At 48.0% G+C, this 19,457-nt stretch overlaps 1 protein-coding gene across 3 annotated transcripts in view; it reads right to left on the reverse strand.

Annotated features, from left to right (window-relative positions):
- Positions 1-19,457, reverse strand: part of Large1 (LARGE xylosyl- and glucuronyltransferase 1) — a 576,767-nt gene that overhangs the window by 25,877 nt on the left and 531,433 nt on the right. For all 3 annotated transcript variants that reach the window (XM_045152294.1, XM_045152293.1, XM_045152295.1), the window contains exons 11-12: positions 17,524-17,687; positions 3,165-3,443 (exon numbers count right to left, since the gene is read on the reverse strand). In XM_045152294.1, the coding sequence (XP_045008229.1) occupies positions 3,165-3,443; positions 17,524-17,687 (443 nt within the window). The remainder of the gene's footprint in view (positions 1-3,164; positions 3,444-17,523; positions 17,688-19,457) is intronic.

Consider the following 19,457-nt stretch of genomic DNA (forward strand, 5'->3'; position numbering starts at 1 on the left):
CTCTGGCATTGTGGGGTGTGAGAGTGGCCTGGCCCCGGCTGTGTAATGAGCAGGCTGTATAGATGGAAAGCTACCTTCGTTGACAGTATTCCTGGGGCCCTGGCTTGGTCACCTGTGGGCTCCCGCCTCATGCAGACGCATGAAGAGCAGAGACAGAATGGTCCAAAGCAGCTGGCAGGGTTTCTTGGCGTGTGGCAAGGACGTCTTACACTGTCACTTCCACTTATTTATTTATTTATTTTTTTACTATTAGTATTTTACCAGGATTTGGGTATAACATTTGGTCAGATTTCACTGCTAAAGAAGTTTCCAGTTTCTACCATGATCTGAGGCTGGCCTTGCCTTGTTGGGAAATACTGTGACCAACAGCACCCTTAACCTCATCGAGGCAAATCCAGTGATAACCAGAAGCAAAACCTTGCTATTCGTCAGGAGATTTTCTGTTTCTGTTCACTGGAAAATCAATACAGTTGCTTATATATGCAAAAAGTTATGTGTGCTTACTTAGGGCTGCTGATAGAATCACGGTCCTTACTAGTTGTTCAAATTATGGTGCCTAGGAATTTTCCAGGTCAGGAGTTACAAACTGGGGGTCTGGGGATGGGGGGACAGGAGGTTCAGTGCAGCCCGGAGATGTGTTTGGCTTGATTTCACAGCATCAAAAACTTATTTTTCATTGTCTGCTAACACTAAGAAAGCAAACACACAGAAATCCAGATTCTTTGCATCTCTACAAAAATATGAAGACCTAGTGACTTCAGTCTTGTGCCCCAAAGTGGTAACGGTACAAATGGAGCAGAAAGCTGTCCCTCCCTCAGATGGGGCTGTGGCCTCTCCTGAACCGGGCTTGGATTTCTTGGGTGAGTTATGGGAAGACAGCAATGGAGTCTGAGGTGCAACTTGTCCTGTTTCAAAATCTCAGCGGGAATCACATAGTGACTGCGCTGAGCAAAAGTTTAGCTAGTGGGCAGCATCTGTTATCGAGCATGGGGAAGATGTAATGAGCAACTTTTATGTCTTTGTCCAATGAAACACAGGGAGGCAACTTAGCAGTCTGTTTCAGTGTCCTTTTTTTTTTTTTGTTTAAACCATGCTGCCCAGAAGGTAAAAGTCATAAAATGGGCCCCTGATGGGAAAGAAGATACTACAGTGCCCTACAGCCAGGCCAGTTTACTTTCAGCTGCTTGGACTGAAGGCCCCTCCGGTGCTTTTGGAGAACAGCTCAGAAAGTGGAAGATGGGCCTGGGTGCAGGCGTGAAGCCTTTCTTTTCTTTTTCCACCTGGCCCTCACTTTGTTCCTCGGCCTGCAAGCCACCAGGGATGAGAATCTCATCTGGCCACATGGGGGCGCGCTCGCCACACACACTGGAGCTGGGCCTGGAGAAAAAGCTCCACGGGTCTGGGGTGCGCTGAGGTCAGAAGTCCTGGTTCATGGTGCTCTGCGATGCGTGCCTCCTGCCTCAGAGATGGAGGAGGCTTACACTGCCTCGGATCATTAATCCTAAATATCTCAGAGGCTGGGGATGGTCCGCCCTGCTCACCAGGGAGGGACTGAAGCTACAGAACTTCAACACAACCCTGAAACGAAACTCGTTTGATCCAGAAGTTGGACGCATACCCCAGAAGATGCTCCACTAAGTCCACCCTTTAGTGAGAGTGGGTCTGCACTGCTGGCAGAAATCACCCGACTGAGGGCAGCTTGTGGGGGAAAAAAAAGGTTCATTTTGACTTATAGGCTTGGAGGGAAGCTGACATTAACAGAGGGTGGACATCACCCCCTGGCCAACATCAGGTGGACAATGGGAACAGGAGAGTGTGCCAAACATTGGCAAGGGGACATTGGCTCTAACACCCAGAAGCCTGCCCTCAACAATGCACCACCTCCAGGAGGCTTTAATTTCCAATTGCCATCACCTGGGGAAACTAGCATTCAGAACACCTGAGTTTATGGGGGACACCTGAATCAAACCACCACAGTGAGTAAGAGACAGATGGAGAGGAAGAGAGGGAGGGAGAACGAGAGGGAGGAAGAAGGCAATAGACTAGATCCTAGCTGTTAGGAATAGTCAGAAACCCCAAGCAGCCAGGCAAGTCTACCTAGGATAGCTTGTAAACCTGGAACCCTCTGGACACTGGTCCAAATACTGTCCTAGGTACCTGTGCAAACTGGATGTGAGCCAGAGATTTTGCATCTGTGAGTCTGCTATTCCTTACTAGAAGATATGATAGACATGCATGGCATGTGATAAGATATGCCAAGCACTTCTTTGTGTGCTTGGGTCCTGGTAGACACTGCTTGGTTATAGAGATAACCCATGTTGACAAATGACAGCAGATAAAGTAGGATCCTCTGATGATGGTGTTGGACCTTTTGTATCTTATGTACATATCCTGTGTACAAACAGACCTTTGGGCTATGTGAATTCTACAGCCCCTTTTAATTTGTGTTGTTTATAACTCTATAATAAATGTCATTCTCTATGTAGCAACCCAGCCTTGCACCAGTGAAGTGCTTTCTCCAGCTCTCCTTTGCTCTGCTACGTGGGGACAGAGGACGAGGACCCTGGAGAGCCACCGCAGCAGTATTGATGAGACCAGGCCCGTGACAAGTTGTGCTCCGGCCTCAGCCAGGGCCAATGGCTCTAAGCCTTGCTCCCACTTGGAAAAACAAAGTCAAGAATATGACCCACATAAGGCACGGCTGGAGGAAGGAATGGAATGAGACCCTATCTGTCAAATGCACTGAATAATTTGCGGCACACAATTGTTCCCATACACGTTAGGCATCTCTATCTCTTAGGTTGTTTTAAAGAACAGGTAGCGATCTTTGGAGAATGGTTGCCAGGAAGCTGCCCACTGCAAATTTGGAAGAGGGACAGAGAGGACTTTCGTCTGGGAGACAAACAGGATGGTTCCTAGACCAAGCCAGCATGCTGTTATGCAAACTCAGGTTCTTCTCTGTTTGTGAGGGCAATGAGAACTCAGGTGTCTAACGTCGGAACCTCCAGGCAGCAGTGCTACCTCTGGCTGGGCCCCTTCCTCTTCCTGGGTCTCAGGTGCTCCATGTATTAAAAGTGTCAGACCGGACGGTAATTCTGAGGGGCTTGGGATCTGGCTCAATGTGACCTTATGGGGGTAGCAGCTGGATCTTTGCTGGTCCTTACCTGAGGTACTCATAGAGCCCATACATGGGCAGGAAGTCAATGTCAGACAGGAACATGTAGGGCGTACTGATGTGCTTCATTGCCACGTTGCGCAGGAGGTTCACGGGGTAGAACTGGCCTTCCTTGTACACGATGTGGTAGCCCACGTTGCGACGGCTCATGAGCACCTCGGAGCCCTGGGCGTAGCGGAGGAACTGCTGGGCCTCGGCATCTGACAGGTACAGAGCCAGGCTGATGGGGCCTTCCCAGTGCTTGCAGATGGCCTCCAGCATCTGGAGCCTGGAAGAGAAGGGGAGGCGACATGGGGACCTGGGCCCGTTCCCTGGGCATCACCTTATAGGCCACCTGTGCGCCTTGGCTTCCGCTATCTCTTGGTCAATCAGCTATAGGTGGAAATCCTTATCATTTATCTCCTTACCAACAAGACAGATATAAAAACAATCACTTTACTAGTCCCAGGCTGTCTACTGTTTCCAACTGAACACAAGAGATCAAAAGTCCTATCTCACTCTAAGCCTCAGACGCCTTCTCAGTGGTGTTATGATCTGGATGTGGCTTTCCCTCCCAGACATTCGTGTGCTAGAAGCTTGGTCCCAGTGTGGTGGTATTGATGTGGCGGGACCTTTAAGGTAGGGCCCAGTGGAAGGTGGTTTGGTCACTGAGGGTGCTACCCTTAGGGGGGATGAATGGAATGCAGGAAGTGTAGCTCAGTGGTGAGGCATCTGAATGCAGAAGGGGTTAGTGTCGTTCCCCTGGGGCTTTAGTTAATTCTCACCAGGCTGAAGAACTGAAAAAAGAAAGCAAGCCTGAGCCCTGAATATTCTGAATACCCTGGCTTCCTGTGCTAACAGGGGGTCTCTCCTGCCTTCAAGCAGCTAGTGCCCTTCCTGCATCTCTGAACTCTTGTGATGCAGTCAAGGGTGTGTGTCTATTCCCTTTGGCAAAGAACCAGTCCCTAAAGCCTGAACAGACTGGGCTATTGACTCTTGGTCATACAGCTTTAAAAAACTGTGAGCTAACTAAATTTCTTTTTTAAAAAAGTACCCAATCTTATGTGTTTTGTTATACATAAAAAGGAAATACTACAAATGGGGTTGGCTGAGAACGTGTGTGGCCATAGCAGATGATCTGAAGTCCCCCCCCAGCATTGACTGTTTCTTTCTCAGCAGAGGCATGAGAAGGCTCTACAGAACTCCCACTGCAGTGGCCAGCCACAGAAGCCTTTGAAAGCTGAGGATCCTGACCGCCGAGAAGCATTAAAACAAAAGAAATAACTCCAGGGCCAAAGAGATGGCTCAGCAGTTAAAAGCAAAGTCTGATGGTCCAGGTTTGATTCCCCACACCCACGTAAAGCCAGATGCACAAAGTGGTGCATACATCTGAGGTGCTGGCACACACCTTCCCCCTCTGTGCTTATAAATAAGTAAAAAAAAATAGTATTATTGTCATTTAAAAAATTTTTAATGTTTTTTTATTTTATTTTTTTATTTTTTTTAATTTTAATTTATTTATTTGAGAGCGACAGACACAGAAAGACAGATAGAGGGAGAGAGAGAGAATCGGCGCGCCAGGGCTTCCAGCCTCTGCAAATGACCTCCAGACTCGTGCGCCCCCTTGTGCATCTGGCTAACGTGGGACCTGGGGAACCGAGCCTCGAACCGGGGTCCTTAGGCTTCACAGGCAAGCGCTTAACCGCTAAGCCATCTCTCCAGCCCAAAATTTTTTAATGTTTTGAGGTAGGATCTCACTCTAGTTCAGGCTGACCTGGAACTCTAGTTCACAGCTGGCCTCAAACTTGCAGTAGTCCTCCTACTTCTGCCTCCTAAGTGCCGGGATTAAAGGTGCGTGCCACCACACCTGGCAATAAAATATTTTTTAAAAGAAGTAATTCCAGCTATACACACATTCCCGTGTACCAGACTTCTCCCAGCACTCCTGAGCACCATCATGGTTTCAGAGTACTTACGACCCCAAGGTCCTGACCAACTAAGACAAAGCCGGGCAGAGTGGCACACACCTGTGATCCCGGCACCCAGGAGGCCCACTGTGAATTTGAAGCTAGTCTTGGCTGCCTAGTTGCGTTTTAAACCAGCCTGGACAGTGTGATCCTGTCTTCTGTCAAAAAAAAAGTAACAAAACAATTTTACAGGACTACTTAGAAGCACAGAGCCAAGGGAGTGGGGAAGAACAGAGCCCAGAGAAAGAACAAAAGCTGCTTCCAGCTGCGAGAAGCCTACAAGAAGGTTTGACTAGCAATCTATGAAGATTCTTTGACAAAGACCTCCGAAGTGCCTGGAACATGAAATCAATGGTAAAGAAACAGCAAAGAGCCATTTCAGTGTCTTTATCCCTCCCCACAACCACCTTGGCTCAGCAAGGGGTCCATAATCAGCAGCCCCTCCCCCCCAGCTCAGAATCCCCCATTTTATTGGGACCAATTACTAGGAAACAGATTCCCTGCTTCTAAACAAAAGAAAACAGGCATATCCATCTCTTTTTTCCTAGCTTCCTCCAAGGGCTTTCAGGGTTTCCGCTCAGTCATTCTGTGAGTTGGTTTTGCCCTGTCTGCTGCTTTTACTGGGGAGGGCTCAGACATTCGCCAGGAGAATAGGTCCCCCATTTTCAGGCTGTGTTTCTGCCGCTGACCTTGTCACTTTTGAAAGGCAGCGCAATTCTGCGGGGATGCCTACTTCTTGCTGAACCTTCCTGGCAGCCTTTGCTGTCAGGCTTTGCTCTGTTCTGGGCTGAGGATCTGGGGACTCGGAATGATTCCCACCGTCCCCTCCGCCCACTGCACCTCTGTGAAATGGGGAGGGGAGAGCCAAATGCACAAAGCACCGGGATGTGGGAGCATAGAGTGCTGGCGAGACTTCTTACGTAGACATGAGATCTGCTGGAGGGGGTGGGAGGCAGGAGGCACGGGGAAAGAAAGGACAGGAAGGTTTTGGAATCTTTTCGCTGACTTAAGTTTGAAATCTGCATTTCCCAGGCAGGGAGCAAACAACCCCATCTGGCTCAGCCCTTCTTCCAAGCTCTGCTCCAGTTTGGAGTGCAAACAAGAGAGTCGGAGTACTTGCAGTTCTGGGGAGAAAGGTGCTGTTGATGTGAAGAAGGGAGTTTTACAGGAAATGGTGCCAGGTGTTGTTCCTTGGCGCCTCAGTGAGCACGGATGGGGAAGATAACATCACAGTTAGATTTCAACAAAGCTGCCTCTCCTGCCCACCCCCTCCCAACAGGCTTGCCCGGGACCAGATACCCCTCATCTGCTGCAAAGGAAATTGGCTAAGCCTTACGTTCCATGCAGAATGGCACCTACCCTCCCCCCACTACTGGTACTAGGTGAGGACATATAATCCAAACCTTACCTCCCTGAAGGAGGGCATTCTACAGGAACTCCAGAGAGCCCCAGTAACCAGCCCAAAATCCAGAGCCAGGAAAGGAATGCCCCTCCCTCCTACCATGTTGGCCTGAGTCTCAGTCCTTCGTCCATAGCTCCCTCTCCCCCCCCCCCCTGCAGTGCCAGACTCTCTCCCCCACTTCCTGAAACAGGCTTCTAGTCACCTCTCTACTGAGCAATTTGGAGTCACTCTTCTGCCTGCTCTCTCACCCGGGGTTATGAAAAGCTTTGGGCCCAAGCGGTTGTTCCTGTCAGTCCTGGATGGCAAACCCAGGGACCTAACAATCATCCCTGCTGTGTCTATGATACCAGCCCAGCCTCTCCAGTCTCCTCCCCCAGAGCTGACCTTTCTGCCAGGACCTGTTTAACAGGGACAAGCAGGCTCACAATGAGGATGGTGATGGTGTTAGATGTGGCAATATAATAAATCTCTTCCATTTACCTGCTGCTTGCAAAGTGCCAGCCACGTGGTGTGGTGGCTATTATTTATCACATTTGATATTCACAGTGACTACTAAGTTGAGATCCTCATCCCCATGTTATGGGGGAGGAAGACACACTCTGGCCCCTGTCATGGCTGTCTCTCCCATACCTGTTCCTGAAGGGTCCTTCCTGCAGCTTCTGATGTTATGGGGTCCGATGTCACACAAGTAAGACTGTTGACTCACACGGAATGTGAGGCAAAGATTTATTAGGCAAAAAGAAAGAAAAAGAAGAAGGCTGGTGCACCAGGTCTGCATCCCAGTGGTCGGGATCTCAGGATGCAGCCTCGAACTGCTGGGAGGGTCAGCTGTTACTGGAGAAAACCACAAGATATTCATTGTAAAAATAGGATGGAAGTTAAAATACAAAGTTAGGTGGAACTGAGGCAAGAAACATCCCATGCTACATAAACACAAAGGTGCATAGAAACAGAGAGGCCCCGGGAGGTCGTGGTGCATGGCAGAGAGGGGTCGTCCCACTTATTAGATAACAGAAAACACCTGCATTTTGCAATAAAGCATGTGATAACGATTCCTGAAACCTCTCATTTATCTGTCATGAAGATCAACTTGGGTGGTGGCCTCCGTTATGTGTGCCTAAAGGCAAGGGCTGCACAGGAGGATGTTTGACTGGGTCTACAGAACACATAAGTTAAAGGGGGACACCTAATCAAACCACTTCGCACACTTACAACGCAACACACTTACACATTATCTCCTTTTCTCTATCCATACTCATTGTTAGCTGGGTTTTCATTGCTACAAGTCTCTTTGTATCTCTTTTGGTCTCTGGGATGGGAAGGTGAAGTACCCAATACAGCAAGGACTGGGGCAGTACAGAATATTTGCAAAAATCAATTCTAGGGCTGGAGGGATGGCTTAGTGGTTAATGCACCTGCCTGCAAATCCAAATGACCCAGGTTCAATTTCCCAGGACTCACATCAGAAAGCCAGATGCACAAGGTGATGCATATGTCTGAAGTTCCCTTGATGTGGAGAGAGGCTCTGGAGCACCCATTCTCTCTCTTTATCTGCCTCTTTCCCTTTACTGCTCTCAAATAAATAAATTAAAAAAGTCAATTCTAAAATGTTGGAGCTATTAGTTTAGGAAGAGCCTTACAGATTGTGTATATGTTATGAAAAACAGACAGACAGACACACACACACACACAGAATTGGATTAAAACTTTTATTCCACACCACACCTACCTTACTGGCATAGTGATAACTTCCAGCAATAGACACATTTCATCAATCTAATATATGCTGTCTTCCTATATTCTCTGCTGTTCTGTTTTGTTTAGAAGCTGACATGTTGGGTGCCTTATCACTAAGGCATCATTTTATGATACTTCCCCTCACAGAATTAGCAACGCTAAATCTAATATCTCTCTGGCTTTTCCCTAGATAGGGTAAGTTCAACACTATCTTTCAAGTGTAAACTCCTTTGAAAATTAGCTTTTATAAACAATCTGCAGGCGTGCTCTCTGTATGTTTCTTAGTTTGTTAACTACTACTGGAAATTTTTATCTATAACCTTTCAGAGTAAATGCTGAGCCCCCATTTCAGTTGTGGGCATCTCCAGTAGGAATTTATCTTGTGAAGTCTTTCAGTTACAAGTTCTGTTTGTCTGTGATTGTGTTTTGGGGTTACTGTTCCTCAAATGATTCCTGGGTAAAAACCTCTTCTACATAGAGGGTACACACACACACACACACACACACACACACAAATGTTAGAGAACTTTTTTTGGGGGGGGTGAAGGTAAGGTCTCACTCTAGCCCAGGCTGAGCTGTAACTCACTCTGTATTCTCAGGGTGGCCTCGAGCTCATGGCTATCCTCCTACCTCTGCCTCCCGAGTGCTGGGATTAAATGCGTGCGCCACCACGCCTGGCTGAGAACCATTTCTCTTATGATGAAAGAATGAAGCTTTGGAGAGGCAGTACGCTTTGTCAAGAACATAACATGAGACAGGAGGAGGTAAGACAGGGTTCCAGAAGTCCTTTTTCTCTGTCCCAAATTTTTATTCCACTTTGCTACAGAGCCCACCATTGGGATGGACAAAGGGATTGGGATGTTTGTCAGATCTAGAGGAGTCAGGGTCTTCTCAGTGAGTCTTATTGAGGAAGGAGGCCTCAGGCAGTTAGCCACGAACTTACAGAGAAGCCAGCAGAGAGACGGTCATGCAGGGAAGGTAACGGATGAGGGCTGGGTAGAGTGGACACTCGGCCTCTGCATGCCCGGGGAACTCAGCCTACTATAAGGTGGACTGTTATCATTTGGCGCGCTGCAGCAAGGCGGGCTGCGGGGCGGTACTGCGGCTTTCCCATGCAGGTTCTGGGGGTCCCGGTACTAGATTTGGTCCCTGTGTAAGTGTATACAGGCATGCAGTGACGGTTGCCTGTGCCTCAGTTTCTACACAGGTTCACTGGGGATAGAAATATCTTTGGTAGATGTTGCAGTTAGCATCATGTTGCTGGCACAAAACAGCCTATCAAGAGCAGCTTGTCAGGGGAAAGGGTTTGTCTTGACTTACAGACTTGAGGAGAAGCTCCACGACGGCAGGGGGAGACAATGGCATGAGTAGAGAGGGTCGCAGCAGCAGGAGAGTGTGCCAAATGCTGGCAAGGGAAAGCTGACCATAACATCCAGAAACTGGCCCCCAACAATACACTGCCTCCAGGAGGCTCCAGTTCTCAAATTGCCACCAGCTGGGGGCCTAACATTCAGAACACATAAGTTAAAGGGGGACACCTAATCAAACCACTTTGCACACTTACAACGCAACACACTTACACATTATCTCCTTTTCTCTATCCACACTCATTGTTAGCTTCACCCCACACTGATTCTGGCCTGGTCATGTGACTTGCTTTGTTTTGGGGGACATTATCAAACACAACATTAGCAGAAGCATTAAGAAGTGTTTTGGATGCTGAAGAGATGGTTCAGAAGTTAAAGGCACTTGTTTGAAAAGCCCGATGGCCTGGGGTTCAATTCCCCAGGCTCCACATAAAGCCAGCTACACAAAGTGGTCCATATGTCAGGAGGCCCTGATGTGCTCTGCCCTCTATCTGCCTTTCTCTTTCTCTCTTTGTCCTTCTCATGTAAATAAAGGATATTTATGAGTATTTCTTTATATAATATTTTAATTATTTATATAATACTTTTAAGTGTTTTGGGGTTTGCTGTTTTAATGCTTTTGGAACAAGAGCCAGCTTGCATCACCTGGCTTGAGGATGAGCTGCATGGCCAGGTGTCCCAGTCAATCCTCAGCAGAGCTTCTCATTGGATAACAGACATCCGAAATGGGCCCATCTGAGTCTTAGGCCAAACTGCCAGACATGGAACAGCGAGCTCATTCTGGCAGTCCTAAGCTGCTGAGGCTTGAGATAACTGAAAACGCATCTGACTGGATTTGATATGAGGTGACTGTATACGGAGTCTGCCACTGAGCTAGATGTGCCGCACGTGCTCGGTCTGTGGCGGCTACGATTTCCTCTCTGGGTTCCACTCGAGCCTTTCACACGTGCACTCATCTGGCACTATTTATCTCCAACCTGCCTGAGATTCTAGACAGAGAGGGTCCCTGTACTTCAGGTGCTTATATTCCAGTAATGGGAGAAGACAATAAACACACAAGACCGAGATGGAACTACAGGCCAGATAGGCAACAGGATTAGGAGGCAGAATAAAGAGAGGCTGTACATGGGCCAGAGGAGGCCCTTCTGACACCTGGAGCCATGGTGTTCTTCCAAAGTTCACGATACAACCCTAACGCCCAAGGAGACAGCTAGGAGGCCTGTGTCCTCCTTAGGGAGGCGATATGGCCAGAAGGGAAGAGCCTTATGAGTGAGGTTAATACCCTTATAAAAGAGACCACCACGGAAAGCCCACTTTGACCCTTATGCTACACAAGGTCAGCGTGAGAAGACATCCATCTATGTCCCAGGAAGAAGCCCTTACTAGATCCTGAATCTGCCAGCACTGGAGCCATGGCCTTCCCAGACTCTAAGACCATAAGAAACAATGTGTAGAGGCCACCCAGCATGTGGTATTTTGTTACAATAGCCAGGAAGGTTTAAGACACTGAAACAGACGATGTATCCCAAATAGCTGGATCTTCTTTGGGACACCCTGAGGAAATAGATTTCCCAGAAGAGCCCAGTATAAAATCCAGCTTAGCACAGTCAACCTAGAAACACCCATGGATGCAGTGTGGGGCAGAGGGGAGATGTGGCTCAGGCAGGCAGGTGATTCACAGGGCATCCTTGGGGGTGGAGGGGGGCATGCTCTTCCAAATGCGGTGAGAAATCACTGGAGGACTTGTATGATGTGATCTGATGTACATGCGTCAGAGATTACAGAATTAACTCTCTACCAAATGGGCTTGTTGCTTCCAACGAAAGCATGTTGAGGTTCACCTGGGGGCTTTATCAAAACAGATTTCTGGGCCTCATAGAGATTCTGGTTCTTATAGTATGAGTGAGATCCAAGGTTCTATATTTTCTTGCCTATCTTCTGCTTGCAGAAAACAACCAGGACACCCACATGCTACAATGGTTTGTCCTCCAGGATCTTTAAAGAAGGGCATGTGATGTTTTGAATGCAATGTGCTCCCACAGCCTCATGGGTTTTTGAATACTTGGTGTCTGACTGGTGGCAGTTTGGGAAAGTTGTTTGGCCTGTGGGAGGTAGAACCTTGCTGGAAGAGATGAGCTTTGGCACGTTAAAACCCAGCTCCCCTCTTACTTTTTAAATTAAATTTATTCATTTTATTTAGAGAGAGAGAGAGAGAGAGAGAGAATGGACATACCAGGGCCTTCAGCTGCTGCATGAACCCCCCTCCCCCCCGTGCATCTGCCAGCTCCCCTCTTGCCAGGCCTGGCTCATTCAGACCACTTCCTCCCAGCTGATGTGATAAGATGTTATGCCTGGGCGTTTTGCTCATGCCATGCTTTCCCTGCCACGGTGAGATTTCCCCTTGGAACAGTAAGTCGAAGTCAACCTTTTTCTCTCGCTGCTTCTTGTTGGCTGTTTTGTTCCAACAAAGAGGCAGGTGCTACAGGGACATCAGTGGGCAGGTCCGTCCTTGGTTAGGCACCAGGGGGTGGCATGTTTGCCCTTCTGCTCAGGCCCTCTGCCCTCACCTATCCTCTAGTAGGCTCCTGAGTGACCCAGAGAGACGCGAACCTGCTGGTTCCACAGCTGTGGCCGGCGCAGCACATTCCTTCTGAAGGGAATTCTGGAGGGAGAGGCGCGTGCATTCCTCCGCGGGTCGGCTCCCCTAATTCGCTGTGGCATTCACGTAGGGCCTACTTCTGACTCAAAGGTTTACAAACACACTGGAGTGTTTCTTAAATTAAAAATCAATCCAGCAGGCACCAGCCAGCATGCTGCATCCTAATTGGATGTGTAGGATGGAGTCGAAGTGGCTGGAGGAATTTCTGCCATCTGCCTTGGCTCTGTGTGGTGTGCTATAATTTCGGGCTGTGTCCTGCTAAGTGCTTCTCACGAGGGTCTTACAGTTTCTTGGGTTCTCTGGGGAGCTCTCTGGATGGTAATAATTGTCAACGTGCATGAGAAGCTATCATGCGCCTGCTCAGCTTGGGATGTGTGCGCTTTGAAAGGACCTTGTGGTGAGTGTCTGCAACAGGTTCAAGTGGGGCGAGAGGTTTTTGTCTGTGGCTCTGGGGAAAGATCCTACCCGATCACTGGTGGTCAAGGCCAGGAGGACCCTTCCTGCTTGTGGTAGGAAGAGGGGCTTGGCTGTATTGTATTATTTTTAATAACAAGTGTATATCAAAGCATGGATCTGTGTTGGGAACTAAGCGTATCATTTTTCTATGGGTTTGTAAATCCCAGACGGCAAGTTCTACAATCAGACAGAGGTTAAAAAATAGATATATGAAAAAAAGAAGAAAAAAATAGATATATGAAGGCCTGGAGAGATTGCTCAGTGGCTTGGAAAGCATGATGGCTCAGTTAAAGCCAGGTGCAAAAAGCAGCGTGTGCACCCTGAGTTCATTTGTAGCAGCAGGAAGCCCTGGCACACCATATGCACTCTTTCTGTCTCTCTCTCTCTCTCTCTCAAATAAATAAAAAAGAATGAATATTTTATAAAAAAAATAGACAAATGAAGTGAAGACTGGTATTTGTTCATATCTACTCCTTGCTAGGCATTTTCTGTCTCTTACTGTCTAAGATCCATAAAATACTCTGCGGACGTGACGGTATGATCACCACTTCATGTCTCAATTATTTGTTTTTTTATTGGCAGGTGCATGTGTGCATGCATGTGCAGACACATCTGGAGGCCAGAGGGCAATCTCTGGTGTCTTTCTTTGGTTACTTCGATTTCTTTTTTGAGACAGGATCTATCATTGTCTTGGAACCCTATGGAGCAAGTTCTTTATCTCTATTTCAAATGAGAAACAGAAACCCAAGTATTAAGTGACTCGTCAAAACTATCAGCTGAGGGTTGAGGGAGTGAGTGTGCAGAACTCGAACCAGAGCTCTTTGTCCTCCAGTCTACTGCCCTGTGAGCTGCAGCCATATTAAAACTGTGGTCACCAGTGTTGACAGTATTTCAGGAGTGTTTCAATGCACATGAGGGCACAGGGCGGGCCCTGTTCTCTTGTGTTTCTTTACAACATTAGGGATTATTTCCAGTCAACTGATAAGGAAACTGAGGCTTGCAGAGAGGCAAGGTAACTGGATCCTAAGTCAAATCCAAGAAGGTCAGAGCCACCAAGGACCCACAGTGTCTGCCTCCAGGGACCAAGTGATTAGAAAGTATGCCTGGTTTCTCTGACAGCCTTTAGTCACTCGCCTTTGATTCAGTCCCTGGTGATAAATGAAATGCATGATTAGCAGGGGTGGATGCAACAGAGGAGAACCAGAGATGCTTGGAGAGACAGGAAGCCAGGTTTTCACAGAATTCACTCATGTTTGCAGGGTATGGTACCCGAGCCTCAGATGCCTGTGGGAGGGACCCCAGAGTAACCATGTTTCCGGGAGGCTCAAGGATCATTCCAGATCATTACTTGGTACTTTCACAGAGGACAGGGTCCTATTTCCAGTGTAAGTGGTCTGGTGGGGGAGGTAGAGAGAGGCAGTGTGGTCAGTGACTTACTGGTAGGCTGTGTGGGTGGGGAAAGGTCTTGGGCCACCAAACCCAGAGTAAGAAGCCAAAGGGACATGAAAGGTTTAGGGGCGACTCTGGGAAACTGGTTTACATCAGGGCTCTATGGATCCTAAGGAAGTGGAAGGGCTGGCTGCCTCTGTTTTTTTTTTTTTTTTCTTTTTTCTATTCTAGTCAGTGCCTGCCTGACCAAGTTCACAGCTCTAACCACTCTCCTGGGCCCACTGTCCTCTGTCCAAGGCCATCTGCATGCTCTACCTCGTGTCTGTATTTTGCATCCACTCTCAGTCTTGAAGCCTCCACATTAACCTAGATGACACCTTCTACTGGTCTGTGAATCCCAGACTGCGCATGCTATAGTGATTTATTAACTGACATACAGGCACACATTTTCTGGCTCTTGCTTTCTCCACTCTGGTCTGGGTTGTCATAAGAGCCTGTGCCTCGCCTGCATGACACTCGGAACTCAACACTTGCCATCAAAAGGCCTGGTTGCCTTCTGCCGCTAGCCCCTGAGATTCCCGTGAGCTGGTGCTTGCAGCCTGGGTAGTTCCCTAACCTGGGAATATAACAGTATATCATGCTATGATCTATGATCGTGTGATGTATGATAGAGCTGCCATTCTGCTGGCCTCGAAGAAAGAGACATGTTGTGAAAAGGCTTAGGACCTGACGGTGGTTTCTCAGAGCTACAAAGGACGCCAGTCAACAATCAGCAAGAAAAAGACCCCGAGTCATACGTGGTACTTTGAATAAATGCTCCCCAGTAGACGCAGGTGTTTTATTAAAGCTTGTAATTTGGGGGGTTGGAGGGATGCCTTAGTGGTTAAAGCATTTGCCCACAAAGCCAAAGGACCCAGGTTGGATTCCCCAGGGCCCATGTGAGCCAGATGGGCGCATGTGTCTGGAGTTCGTTTGCAGTGGCTGGAGGCCCTGGCAGACCATTCTCTCTCTCTTGCTCTCTGTCTCAAGGAAATAAATAAAAATATTTTTTAAAACAGCTTATAATTTGGATTTTCAGTTACCTGGCTGGAAGAGGTGTATCTGGGGAAGGGGAGATCCTGGGATGTAGCCCAAAGGTGTGTTTGGGGCAGGTTTTATTTTCCAGCCTAAAGGTCTGCAGCGAGCGTGAGCTCTGCCTGGCTTCCCTGCTGCTTGGCTGACGTTTCGGGCTCACTTGCTGGGGTGCTGCCACTGCTGTTTCTGCTGCTCGGATCTGTGAAGGGGGCCCAGCTTCTGCCACCGTTAATGGAATTTCCGTGGATGTATAAGCTTCAAATAAATCCCTTCCTCCCACAAACTGTGTCTGGTTTGCAAGTTTAACCCAGCTGACTACGACACTCAGGTAACTGAATTCTGCCCCAAACCTGAATGGGGTTAGAAGCTGATGTCCACTCCAAGATGGCGTCACAGCCCAGGTAGACACCTTGAAACAGTCCTCAAAGTCCCCCAAACCGAGGACCCTGCTGACACTGATTTATGACAATACTAAATGTGCATTTCCTCAAGTAGCTCTCTGTGTGGCGACTTGATCTATGACAATGCAAAATAAATGTGTGCTAAAGGCAGGGACAGGGTCTTTAAGAACATTTTCAGCCATAGAAGGCTTGGCCACAACAGAGATCGGCACATAATCAGTGTTGACAGACCTCATGGGTTTATAGATGAGAAAATGAGAGATATGGGAAAGGACAACTTTCCCTGAGGTCAAGGGTAGGGCTGGTGTGAGGTCCTCTCCACTGAACCTTTTGCTTGGTGTCCTTTCGCTTGTACCAAACCATCTGCCACGGAGGGGCAGTAAGTTCTCTGTGTGTGTGTCCGGAACCTAAAAGAATTTCTCCAAGTTTCTCTGGAGTCTTTGGCAAGAGATGGCTAGCCAGCGATGCCATGGGATTACGCACACGTTATTCATGAACACGAAGCAGGACTCACAGAGCACAGGACCTGCTTCCGTTCGTCACACCCGCCGGGAGTCACTCCTGGACTGCCTGAGTCTGCAGGGTCCTGCTCACTTCTGGGTCCTGGATGGTGTCCTGTGAGCCTCTGCATGCGCATGAGGTGTTTGTGACTAGTAACAACAAACTGTTCTGTAACCCTGATCATAGACCAGGCACTGTTCTTAGAGCTCTGTGGGCATTAACACATGTCATCCTTAGGGTAATCCCAAGGCCTCTCCTTCATATGCCAGGATGAGTCAATCCAATATGCTTCTCTTGAGCTGACCGAGCATGACAGGAAGGAAATTGGAACAAGGACAACCTCTGTGGGCCACATGTAATTTGACAAGGAAGCTGTTTAGTTAAGGTGTGAGGGGAGGGGGGTGGGGCAGGTAAAATGGTCAGGTAAAAGAAAGCTGTGTGGCCCTAAGAGACTGACCCTTGGCTCTTCAAATCTATTCACCTCCTGGAATCCTGGGAGCTTTATACAATCACATCACACAGTTGCATAATTCTTTTTCGTAACTTTTTACTACACGTACACTGAAACCCTAACGTCTTACAAGCATCCAGCTTGTAAGATCTATAATCTTACCTCGCCATCCTTTGTCATACTTCCTGTATTGAACATACAAGTCACCTTCCCCACCACAGGGCCTTAACACTTGCTAGTTCATCTGTTTGGAAATCCCTTCTCTTAGAAACTGCTGTCTCCGACTCTTTTCCTTGCCTTGTAGGTCTCTCCAGACATATACCCTCCTCAGAGAAACCTTTCCTGACGGTATTAAGAAGACCCCAACCAAGCAGTGGCATTACTTATCTCAGTCCCTTTAAAACCCTTGCTGCAACTATAATTTTACTTAGTTGTTTCTTGCTTTTTATACCACTTGCCCTGGATTACATAGTATAAGCTTAAAACCATGCCAGTGGCCAAGAGTCCGTCTTAACTGGTTTGCTATGGAGCCCTGATATGAATTCGTATCCAAAGCATCCCATGAGATTCAATTTGTTCCCAATCAAGGTTGAGAACCAGCCCGCCAAGCTGCACGTTGCAGAAGGTCTCACATCAGGGCTGCTGGGAAAAGTTCAAGGAATTAACATTACATCAGGGCATGAGGAAAGCAGCCCTTACTTTGCCAGGGCCACAGTGACTCCAGTCTTCAATCTCTCCAGTACAGTTCCACTGCTAATGGATCAATCCTTAATCTACAGCTGCTACCTTCATCAGCAGCAGCAAATAAAAATCCGACAGTGTCTGCTTTGCAGCAGTTGATTGGAAATGAGGCCCAGGGCCAGGCTTACCAGACGTTAACATCCCAAGCCTACCGAGGCCATCTCTCTCTCTATTGCCCAGCAACAGTGACGGGGACCTCACGTCAGGTGGGGCGCCAGCCTTACCTGTCCATGGAGAGCTGAGCGACCAGGGTGACGTCGGTGCTGTCCGCAGCGGGCTCATACTCATAGTGCAGGAAGTACAGGTGGGTCCGGTGCACGGTGAAGCGTTCTCGCCGGAACTCATAACACAGGTCGTCCTCATCCAGCTCCGACAGCTGCTTCTGAAGCTGCAAGGGAGTCAGGGAGCTTCTGGTCAGGAGGCAAGACTCCAAGGAGCAGGTGTGAAAGTCTGACCAGCGTTCTCTGCCCTCCCTGAGTTTGTCACTGTGACAGAGCTGGTGGCTCAACAGAGAGAGGATTCCGTTTTTTATTTCCCCAGTGATTGAATCTAATTTCAGAAGCTTATCGCGAAGGGCAGGCACCTTTGCCATCTAAGGCACGAACCTTCTCATAGCTCGGAGAGACAGTTATGCCCGCTGATAAATGGACAGCCCTTGCAAATCCCCATAAGAAAGCCAGGTAGGTTATCCAAGGCAACTGGGCAGAACATTAACACCAGAGGGAACACGTTTGAAGAGGAGAACATTCACACAGAGATCTTCTATGTGACTCGATCCTTTTCTTTGCCTGGGACTGCAACTTTCAATCTTTGTGCCACACACTAGAAAGGAAGCCAGGCAAAGGTCTTAATAAGATGAAACTCTCCCCTTTAATCTTACCCAAGTTTAATCCGATCCATGACACCCTCTCTTCCTCCTTTGTTTTCTAACTCTGCAAGTATTTCCTTAGTAATGTACTTGTACAGAAGTCTCTAACTAGTTCATTTTCTCCTTTTGACCTCTGCTAATGAAAAGACTAGGCTAACCTGCTAAAGAGGAACTTAGGGCTTTGCATGTGACATATGCCAATGACAGAACACAGGTGTTCAGAGCTACGGCTACCCAACCAGCCCATTATTCCATCTTGCAGTAAACGCCACAATACCCCTGCCACATAGAATACCTGCTTTAAATATCAACAGCTGAAATCACAAAGCAGGACAATTGGCAAAATGCTGACTACAGTGATGGATGCTGGATGAGATATGGGGTAGGGGTGATGTGAATGGCCTGGGAAGAGGCAAGGGAGCCTTAGGGGTGATGGCAATGACCTCCATCTTGACTGTGGTGTGTGATGGATACTTGGGTACACGTATCTGTAAAGACCTGGCAAACCATAGTTTTGGATAAGGAGGACATACTGTATGCACTTTATTTTTCAATTATACTGACTTTGAAAGAAACAATACTTTCTTAATGGTCACACGGATGTGCCTGGTGAGAGTCACACACTGCTACCTGACATTCCATCAAGATGGTATCAGTATTCTCACTAATGACATTCCCTATGCTCCCCAGACCTTTTTCCTTCACATCTCAGTCACAGCTTCCCCTCTCTGCGATGCCTTCCCTCACGTCACCCCTCTCTTCACCTTCTCCTCATCGTTCAAGGTTCACTATACATGGTGCGCCTTCTCCCAGAGCCTGCCGCTGGCTCTGCCTGGTACAGCGGTTCTGTTTCTTTTCTGGACCTCCAGATCACTTGCTCCCTAACTCCATTCAACACCTGCCAATTTGAACTTCAATGACTTAAGAGCATCTTCCCTCCCAAGGCAGTATGACTTTGCCATCAGCAACGTGCCTAGTACATGACAAGTACCCAGTCATCACGCGTGTCCGGCATGAGGTACCTTCTATGCACAAGAAGACTGCCATCACCGTGAAGGCTAACCCTTCTGATTTTCCTTTTGCTTCCTCTAATTATGCCCGCAGAAGGCAATGAATAAGTCTATTGCTACACTCATTATATATATGCAGATATGTGCATCCGAGGGCCTGTGATGGTCAAACATGTTTAGGAGAGCACGCAGACTTGTACCAAGCTCTGCACAGGTGCCGGGAGTATGTCTTCTTATCCTTTTCAATACTTGCGAACCTCACATGATAGTTGATAAGGCA

This window comes from Jaculus jaculus, chromosome 6, assembly GCF_020740685.1.
Source record: "Jaculus jaculus isolate mJacJac1 chromosome 6, mJacJac1.mat.Y.cur, whole genome shotgun sequence".
Classification (NCBI taxonomy): Eukaryota; Metazoa; Chordata; class Mammalia; order Rodentia; family Dipodidae; genus Jaculus; species Jaculus jaculus.